At 47.3% G+C, this 10,387-nt stretch overlaps 1 protein-coding gene across 1 annotated transcript in view; it reads right to left on the bottom strand.

The window, feature by feature from the left end:
• The window catches only part of dchs1a (dachsous cadherin-related 1a), a gene marked incomplete at its 5' end in the record, with an annotated part of 147,310 nt that extends 137,245 nt beyond the window's left edge, over positions 1-10,065 (bottom strand). The window contains one exon of the mRNA XM_084310459.1: positions 8,263-10,065. Within this exon, the coding sequence (XP_084166585.1) occupies positions 8,263-10,065 (1,803 nt within the window). The remainder of the gene's footprint in view (positions 1-8,262) is intronic.
• Positions 10,066-10,387: the final 322 nt, after the last annotated feature.

The following is a 10,387-nucleotide window of genomic DNA, read 5'->3' as shown; positions in this document are numbered from 1 at the left end:
GGGGATCTTCGGGGGGGTTTAAGGATTAAAAGGGGATCTTTCCCCCCATTCGTCGGTACCACACAGCCAGAGAGAGGACACACGGGAGGGAGGGCTCTAGTCTCCACAGCTGGATCCAACTGCTGCTGACTTGGGAGTTCAGTCCCGCTCGCTGGGGACTGTCTCTCCACTGTTTCTTTCTCTTCTCCGTCCTCTCATCTCTCTCTCTCTCTCTCTCTCTCTCTCTCTCTCTCTCTCTCTCTCTCTCTCTCTCTCTCTCTCTCTCTCTCTCTCTCTCTTTCTGTCTCTCTTCTTGCACTGCGCTCACACACCCTTCCATATAGGAACTTGGCAGCGGTGCTGAGAGGTCCGCCTCACCTGCAGCAGACAGTCTGGCGGACGGACCCGGCCGTCTAATGAAACTCCCGGTCCCGTGAGAGAGCTGCATTAAGCCCCCCTGCCAGATGTGAGCAGGAGAGTCCTTCGTCCGGCGGAGTAGACGACCTCTCCGTCCCTCTCAGGACTTTCGCCTCACACCCAGCTCTCAGCATGGTTGCACCTTCCAATCCAATCCAATCCAATCCAACTTTATTGTATAGCACGTTTAAAAACAACATGGTTGACCAAAGTGCTTCAGAGTAAAACCATAATATAGTAAAAAAAAAAAACGCATTAACACAATACAAAGTACACAGAACTACAAACAAAATTACGGCAGCAGACAAATGTGTTTTAAGATGGGACTTAAACACTGGGAGCGTTGGGGCCAGCCTTATGTCGTTCCACAGTTTGGGGGCTGCAACCGCAAATGCACGGTCCCCCTGTTTTTTTGCCTGGATTTAGGGACAACAAGGAGGGACTGGTCAGCAGACCTCAGAGACCCTAATGGGGTGTAGGGGCGCAGGATCTCTGTGAGGTAGGGTGGGGCCAGAACATTCATTGCTTTATAAGCAAACAGCAGGATCTTAAAATGTACTCTAAACTGCACACCTTGGCCAACGCTGCCCCTTTACAACCTCCGCCATAGAACTGATTACTGAACCCTGTACACCTCGCGACTCATCATGGTTAGAGTGTTCACTAAAGCTCAGAGCGGTTTTGCACACATTAACATTTAGCTATTGAGAGCAAGTGAGTTTGAATGTGGCCACCGGTGATGTCATCGGGGACACTGAACCGAATGTGGACACTGACGATGTATTGCTATTTTCTCACCTACATCATTTCACGGAGCTGTAATCAACACAATGATTCAGTGTCCCCGATGACATTGCGGCCAGTGGCCACATTCAAACTCACTTACTCTCAATAACTGTCAAACTAAATGAATGTGTGCAAAAAACCATTGAGGTTTTTGGATGTGTGTGAGATTATAGCCTAGACGCTAAATAAATCTGCATTGTCTTTCGGTGAAGTGCCCCTTTTAAAGAGTATAAGAAGGGGGAAAGAAACACCAAATCAATCAACCGATGGAAACATAAGCACATAAATACAGTGTTTTTTATCCTTAAGCTGTTAGCTTAAGTTAGCTACGTCCTCGTCACTCGACAGCATTGTCTCTGAACCCCCGCGGCCGTCGGTTCGCCGCTAATGAACAATGTTTCCTCTCGGCTTCTGTTCCCTCACCATACAACATTAAACATATCACCGCAGCCTTCCCCTCTTCCTGCGCTGCCGTACGCAGACAGACAAGAGGCGGTGGGATGGCTGACGGACGTCGGAGCACAATAAAACGCACTCGGCTGTCTCTCGCACACGGCAACTCTGACCCCCGAACACCCACACAGTCTCCAGATGTACATCGGTGTGTTTATATTCGCTCCGGTGCCCCGCTAGGCTCAGGAGTAAAGTGCTCGCGGAAGTATTACATTTGCGAACACATTAAGTAGCACATCCAGTTTCCTGCAATTTCGCCCGTACCCTGTAAATACTGTGTTAAACCACAGAGCCACAGAGAAGCTCGGTAGTTAGCGAGGGGAAAAAGAAACAGAGGAGAGAGAGAGAGAGAGAGAGAGAGAGGAGAGAGAGAGAGAGAGAGAGAGAGAGAGAGAGAGAGAGAGAGAGAGAGAGAGATAGATAGGGGGAGAGAGAGAGAGAGAGAGAGAGAGAGAGAGAGAGAGAGAGAGAGAGAGAGAGAGAGAGAGAGAGAGGGCAAAAGCGGCGTCAGCTAGCCTCAAGCAAACCCCAAGCTCGCAGGGGGGTCACAAGAAGTTTTTTGGTATAAAAACAGACAAGTGAACGTTTAGTTTGTCACAGAGCCTCCGCAAGAAAAATGTCTGGTAAAGAATTGATTACATGGTTTAAAATGAGAGTATAACAAGAGTTTAAAAATACCCGCTCCCAGTACTGGTCTCAGCCGTTTATCTTGAGTTTTCCAATGGGTTTACGGCGTTCGGGATACTCTGGAAGAATGTTATTGTCGCTGGAGTTTAAAAGGGACGATCAGGGATTGTTTTGCCCATAAATTAGGGTTATATTCGCATACCGGAAAGTTCTGAGCGAGTTTGATTTGTAGATGGAAAATGTGCTATAATTTGGAACTTTCCTACCCCATTATGAATAAAAATATACAGACCTGTACTGTAGGTCTGTTGTACTCCAATGTTTACAGACATTACCAATGCAAACAAAGATATTACATCCCCAGAAATACAGCAAATACAGTTTAAAACTCTGTCATGTACTGTTAGTCCCTGTAAGATCTCAAACAATCAACCACGGAATGGAAAAAATTGCATCTGTTCCCGTTTCTTTCGGCGGGGCTACACATTTGTTTACATTTTGGATGATTGGCTTCGGACTGGGCCTTTAACGATGTTGGTTACAGAGGGACACGAGTGGCAGTGGAGAGGCCAAGTAACCCAGGTGTCCTTTTCAAAGTCTCCCCAATTCATTGCACTTTGCATGGATGTTTCATAGAACCTTTGTTTACCGCGGTGGTGGAGTTTGGGTGGAAGTCAAAATGCTTGATTCTGCACAATGCAGGATGGAGAGAGAAAGCCAGCTGGGAAAATACCCACCTTTTGTCAACGCTTGAGGAGTGTGACCGAGACATTGAGTAAAAAAAAAACACTCTGAAACCCAAGTTCAAATAAAAAAAGAAAAAGCATAGAAAGAAAAAGAAAACAAGAAGCTTTACTGCTCACTCAAACAAATCAGGGAACAAATTGATATCTGCTTAAAATGCCATATGGTATCTTTGTTTTCTACCTAATGAGCCATAAAACCTGCCTGCCACTGAGGTCATGGTCCATCTTTCAGATCACACTTGATTGATTATGGTGACGCCCACTTTGGGTGTTCGATTGAACTCAATCAAATTACTGCAATATCTAGAATCTATTTGAGATAGACTTTGTTAATTCTTTTGTTCGTTCGTTCGTTCGTTCGTTCATTCATTCATTCATTCATTCATTCATTGATTTCATTCATTCATTCATTCATTCATTCATTCATTCATTCATTCATTCATTCATTCATTCATTCATTCATTCATTCAATCAATCAATCATTAATTTGGTCGTTTAACTATGCTACCAGTAGAGAGATAGTATATATCTCTGTCCATATTTACAGGGATAAAGACATCATTGTATTTGAAAAAGACATCATTGTATTTAAGCCAAACAGTCTGTGAGAGGGCCACGAAATTGGCGGCAGATAACGTACTGTGTAGACTCAACATTATGAAGCATCATTAGCTTTTCTACAGAGGGGCGGATTAGGGGGAAATATTACTTCACACCGCTGGAGTTGCCAATTGGGTTTCCATCGGCCCATGCAGGCTCCATAATGCGCTGTACTTACAGGTGCAGTATATGAAACTAAGTTATGACCCCCAGCTTGGTGCTTAGTTGGCGGTTATTGTAATGTGAATGTGGAAACTTTGGGAGAATAGCCCAAAATAATCCCTTTCTTTCTTTCTTTTTTTCTTTCTTTCTTTCTTTCTTTCTTTCTTTCTTTCTTTCTTTCTTTCTTTCTTTCTTTCTTTCTTTCTTTCTTTCTTTCTTTCTTTCTTTCTCTCTGTATCGTTCAATCACTCGTGCTTTGTTTTCTGGGCAGTTATGAGCATTCTGTCCCCCCCCCCCCTCTTCTGCTTTTATCTTGGCAGGCAGACAGACGTGAGTCAGAGCTCCACTCCGCAGGGTGCTTCCTGCTAATAAGTCTGCCCCCCAACCATCTCTTGTGAAATAACAAATGTTTTGAATCATAAACAGTTGCTGGAAATCGACGCGCAATGAAGCATAAAACGAAAGTAAGCCATCAGTGATGCTTTTTTTTTGGGTTGTTTTTTTTCTCCTCAAGGGCCATGCTTTGGGTCAGAAAGTTGCCAACGCACGCCTCAGACAGGAAGTATTTTCTGGCTGCAAAGTACTTGATAAACGCAAAAAGTTAGGGTTACGGCACCAAGAGGCGAAATACCCCAATATTTTTTTCTTTCTCTCACAGCAATCAGTGCTCGTCTCGTGTTGCTAAAGGGGGGCTGCTGTGATGACAGGCGGTCCATTCTGTCACGGACGTGGCGGTGGCGGGTTTAAAACCACGGGGTCTAGTCTATCCTCGCGCCTGGCTAATGAGAACTGAGGTGAGATCAGATAAGGGGGGGGGGGGGGGCAGACCAACAGACAGAAGAGGAAGCCCCCCTGCCCATGTCACCTCCGCCACCCATGCCAGCACTTGTTGGGTCTCATTTCCCCCTCAGATGACTGGAGAGACCCCTCTCTCCTTTCCACTGGAGCCAGACCAACCGCACCCCCCACCCCATCCTCACCTCCCCTCCGAGAGAAAAAAAAAAACAGACACCAGACAGAGGAGCGATTCTTAGACACACTCTCCTAACCAACAGAACGGCACTGTGCTGTCAATCACTCCCTGGTGCGAGATATAGATGGAACCAATAGGACTTCGATGAACGTAGGCAAATTAATTATAAAAGACATGAGAATGAATAAAGAAGAAAAATCCCAAATCAAAAACTAAAGCAAGTCTGCATGTTTTTTTTAAGGGAACAATGGATTTCCAGAATCCAGATATTAAAAGCTTGCTCGTATTATGCCTCATTTTGAATTCAAAGACACCCTCTTGCCTGCAAGCTGTAAGTCTGAAACCACAGAGAGAGCTCTTACGAGCAGTCCCCCCCCCCCCCCCCCCATTGAATGAAGTCGACCGTGTCTCTCCCATATCATCATTCCATATGTCATAAGCCTGTAGCTTTATTTTCCCAGTAATGCTTTTGTAGTCACATTTGATGACCCGTCATTAGGGGTGGGAGGCCTCACGATACGATATTATCACGATACTTAAGTCACGATACAATAGTATTGCGATTCAAAATATATTGCGATATGCTGAGTATTGCGATATTAATATTGCGATATATTGCGATTTATTACCTTTTTTCAACTGCAAAGTAAAACTTTGTCAACATGTTTTATCTAATAAAATAAAGTTTTCAGTTCAGTCTGTTCATTTCACTTCAATCATTTGTATTGCAGAAAATGGGATTTTCTCAAGCAGACAGATGTCAACACTGTAATCTGTGTTGAATGTAGCTGACAAACTGAACTGTCATATTACAGTCATATTCCAACTTAACTGAATGCACACGTGTGTGTGTGTGTGTGTGTGTGTGTGTGTGTGTGTGTGTGTGTGTGTGTGTGTGTGTGTGTGTGTGTGTGTGTGTGTGTGTGTGTGTGTGTGTGTGTGTGTGTGTGTGTGTGTGTGTGTGTGTGTGTGTGTGTGTGTGTGGACTACTGTACTATTACAGGTATTGAAATGAACAATGCAACTTCCTTATAATAGAATATATATATAATTTCTTTTTTATAATTTCTTTTTTAATAATAAAATATCGATACTTGCCGTCCTTGTATCGATACAGTATCGCCACGCAAAGTATCGCGATACTATACTATATCGATATTTTCCCCCACCACTACCCGTGATTGCAAGCAGGTTTATATATAAAAATATATATATATATAATAATAATAATAATTACAGCGGTGGAGTAGCTGCTCTATTATGCCCTTCATGTTCGGCTACAAAGAGGTCGCCTCCTAAGTGGACGTGTTGGGCTCTCGTCCCAAATCGAGGAAGAGGAGAGAATATGGAACAGAGTCTGGGAAAAACCTCACTGGAGTGGCAACACTCCATAATGGAACACGAGTAGAGCGCGTAAATGTATGCAAGTCGCATGGTGACTTGGCAGAGTGTGACTTGTGCGTTTTATACTGTAAAGACCCAGGTATAATAACCCTTACGCTTCATTCCAGCTACCTTGAGAAACCGTGGGGAGGGGGGGGGGGGGGGGGGGGGTAAGGGAAAAAAGACAGCTAAGAGCCGAGGCCGGAGCAGAATGTGAGTAGCCCTTTTGCTTGGTCCAAGATGCAGCTTGCGGGTTCGTAAAGTATTATTTTTCATGTCATATTTGATTTCCGCTCACAGCGGTGACCTATTTTCCTTACTGTAGATCATGCGTATTGCGTTACACGATTGATCACCCCTAATAGGTTTAAGGCTTGTCACTCTAATTGGGCAAACATTTTTTCATTTGTGCCCCCCCCCCCTCCTCCTCTTCCTCCTCCTGCACACCTAATTACAGCCGTTCCCTCCATGACGCGTGCCGAAAGCGACAACAAAATCTCAGGCGTGGGGGGGGGAGCGGTGCCAGACTGCGTTAGAATAATCGAGAACTGCTGTTCCGAGTGACACTAGGGGAGAAGAAACACTAGCCACTTCAAACGGTCGAGTCGACGATCACAATGCCCCATATTGTTGCGATGACTTTTGGACAGTGCTGCGTGTAGGGAAAAGGGACACTGGGGATTTCTAATACGGAGAGAGAGAGTGAGAGAGAGAGAGAGAGAGAGAGAGAGAGAGAGAGAGAGAGAGAGAGAGGGAGGGGGGGGGGGGCAGTCAGACGTCTCGCTGGGACAGAGCGCTGGCACCCCCGAGCAGGAGTGGTCTGCTCACGTAGCCCGCCAAGCGCACGTCCTGAGCATCCAGGAAGGCCAGAGAGAGAGGCCAGAGAATGCTGGCTTTGAAGACCTACTTCATAGTTGGAGCCCGCAAGCCTGCTGATCAAGCATGTCATAACCCAAGGAGGCTGTCTACAGCCAGGTTAGGAGTAATCCTCTAAGGCCGAAGACGGGAGGAGGTCCGACAGTCTTGTCTACACCTTGAGAAATATTTTAAACATCATGGCAAGAACTTCGGCCTGTTATTCAGAACGTTCCCATATCATAAAAACTCCCAGTGGAATCTTCTTCTTTTTTTTCTTCCCATCCTTGTGTTCTTTGTGATTTATAATTGGGGGGGACCTCCGAATAGAAGCCTTCTCAGCTTCTATTTCTGCATCCAAGCCAAAAGCCGCGGCAGGGCCTGGATCTCACTTCACCACCGCTCCCGCTCTCCGTTGGACAGACCCCGGGCCAAGAGCCTGTCTGCCGGGCCCACTGTCAGAACGGCACAGTGGATCCAAGTCCTCAGTCTATATACAATCCCACCACAGATACTTATGAAAGAGGGATTATGTGAATACTGCAAGTTTATAAAATACTGGTCTCTAGAAACTGGTCTTTCCCTCTTAAAGCTCTCGCTGGGGCAGCTGATTGTAACAGCATGTTGACGTTTCAAAATAAATAGCAGATAAAGAGCAGAGAATGAAAACAAGCCCTGTCTTTTTCATAATACCAAAATAACCTTGGGGCAGGGGGGGGGGGGGGGGGGTTAGGAGTTTTAATCCAAATTTGATCTCAACTGTAATCTGACCAGGCATGGCTTTGGGGTGCTTTAATTAATCTAAACTTGAATTCCTCTTGTCCTCTACGGCCATTTCTTCTCATGCTCCAGTAGCCTAATTAAGGTTCCTTTTGTTGAGTGAAGTGACGTCTATTTCTTTAGATAAAGCCTTCAATTTGTCCGTGCTTGTGAATATGTGAAGAACCCCTTTGTCCCGGGGCTGGCAGAGGAATTGAAGTTGTCTCTGTTACCGTGGAGACCTTTGAGAGGTGAAGGAGAGGACAGCCAAGAGAGGAGATCACCCCTAACCTAAAAACTGCAGGTGAACTCATTTATTCCAATTCAAACTACTTCTCCACACATGTATTCTTTTTATTTATTTGTGTAATAATATTCTATAATGTTATATAGTCTTCACAATTTCCATGCTCAGTTCACATGAGTTTAGTCCAGTTATGGGAGCACATTTCATGAAGACGAAACAATCAATCAAGTCCTAAACATGTATTCGAACAATAAAACTGAAAGAGAATGTCCTACCTCAAGAATGCACGTCCCCGCGGCTGTGTTCTCCTTGATGGACACATTGTAGAAGTTCCTTCCGAAGACGGGCTCGTTGTCGTTTATATCCTGCAGCACGATGTTCACCACCGCTGTGGAGGACAGGGGCGGCTTCCCTCCGTCTGTGGCCACCACGGTCACGCTGGGCTTGGGGTCCTTCTCGTAATCCAGCTGGGACAGCGTGGTGATGATCCCCGTCACAGCGTCTATGCTGAACCAGTCGGAGTGAGTCCCGTGGTCCTGCAGGATGCTGTAGCTGATGTCCCCGTTGGGGCCCTGGTCTTTGTCCCTGGCCGTCACCTGCAGCACAAAGCTCCCTGGAAACACCACCTCTGGGATGACCTGTCGGTAGACCGGCTGGTCAAACAGCGGGGGGTTATCGTTGACGTCGACCACCTGGATGGTGAAGGAGGACTCGGCCCTGAGGGGCGGCGTGCCTGAATCTGTGGCCATCACCCTCAGCTCGTAGGTGTCCCTCTCCTCCCGGTCGAGGATTTGGTCGACGCAGATCAGGTAGATGATGTTGTCCTTGGTGGTCAGGGCAAACTTTCCGTCGCCCCCCTCCAGAGACACGTTGACGCTGGCGTACTCACCATAGTCCGGGTCAGTGACCGAGATCCTGGCGACGTACTGGCCCGGCTGTGCCCCCTCTGAGATGCGGGGAGAGCCGTCCTCGCTGAGGAAGATGATGGTCATGGTGGGCTGGTTGTCGTTGTAGTCTCTGACGTGGATGGTGACGAAGGCATTGGTGACCTCCGGCTGGGTGGCGTTGTCTTGGGCCTGGATGACCAGCTCGTGGACCCTCCTCATCTCAAAGTCCAGGGGCTTGTTGAGGGTGATGATGCCGGTGCGGGAGTCGACCACAAAGTAGCGGTCCGGGTCGCTCTGTCTCCTGTTGATCTCATAGAGCACCAGCCCATTGTTCCCTTCATCGGCATCGGAGGCAAACACCTGCAGGATATTGCTTCCCGGTTGAACATTCTCAGATATTATGGCGTGGTAGCGGCTCTGGTTGAAAACGGGAGCGTTGTCGTTAATATCCTGGACAGTGATGTCTAACGTCATCTGATCCGTCCTCTTGGGAGAACCGCCGTCAAAGGCCTCCAAAGACAAAGTGTAAGTGGATCTCTTCTCTCTGTCTAGAATGGCATTGACCACCAGGTCCAGATAGAGAACCTGATTGCTACCCCTCCGGGTCTCCAGAGTGAAGGCCTGGCCAATGTTACCATCTTTGATAAGGTAGCCCTGGGTGGCTAATTGATCTTTATCCGCATCCACCGCCGGGTCCAAAGGAAACCTGGTGCCGATGACCGTCTGCTCTGGGATTCTAAACGCGGCCTTTTTCTTGGGAAACGTCGGAGCGTGGTCGTTTATGTCGTTCACGTTAATGGTCACCTCCACCGTCACGCCCGTCATGGTGACCGCGATGAAGTTGTATCTGTCCCGCAACTCCCTGTCGAGGACTTTGGCCGTTTTAATAATCCCTGTGCTCTCGTCTATGTCCAGGTCACTGCCCACGCCCGTGCCCTCGTGGTCGGAGATGAAGTAGAGAGATGCCGTGACGCCGGGGGGCAGCCCCGCGCTGATGTCGCCCACGATCGTGCCTGCCGGCTGCTCCTCGTCGAGCTGCAGCTCCAGGGTGCCCCCCAGGACCACGGAGGACTGGAACGTGGTGATCTCCAGGGCCACGTACAGCAGGATCACTATCCTCTTGTTCCAGCCGCCCTCACGGTGCAACGGGGTCATGGCGGACTTCCCCAAACCCTTGGCAGCTGTCTTCATTTTGGCTGCTTCTTTCCTAAAGCTAGAGACGAGGAGAAGGAGAAGAAAAGAAAAAAACGAATGCACGTTAAAATGTTGAGTCATATCAAACCCTGACAATGGCAGAAACAAAGAGATGGTGTATGATTTCTGTGCATACACGCGGTGAGTTCGTTTTGGGAAAAAAGAAAAGAAGTAAATGCCCTGGAAGGAGTTTTCCATATGTTCTGTGGGCTCATTTCCCAGCCACATTGCGTACACTAGGCCCTGCTATAACATTTTCCTACACTTCGTTCACCTAATAAGTCAACACCTTGCTCCTTCGGCATACCAGAAAGCCTTC

The sequence above is a fragment of the Notolepis coatsorum genome (assembly GCF_963971535.1).
Source record: "Notolepis coatsorum genome assembly, chromosome: 1".
Classification (NCBI taxonomy): Eukaryota; Metazoa; Chordata; class Actinopteri; order Aulopiformes; family Paralepididae; genus Notolepis; species Notolepis coatsorum.
Note: the sequence above shows the minus strand (reverse complement) of the source record. Positions and strands in the feature narration are given on the sequence as shown.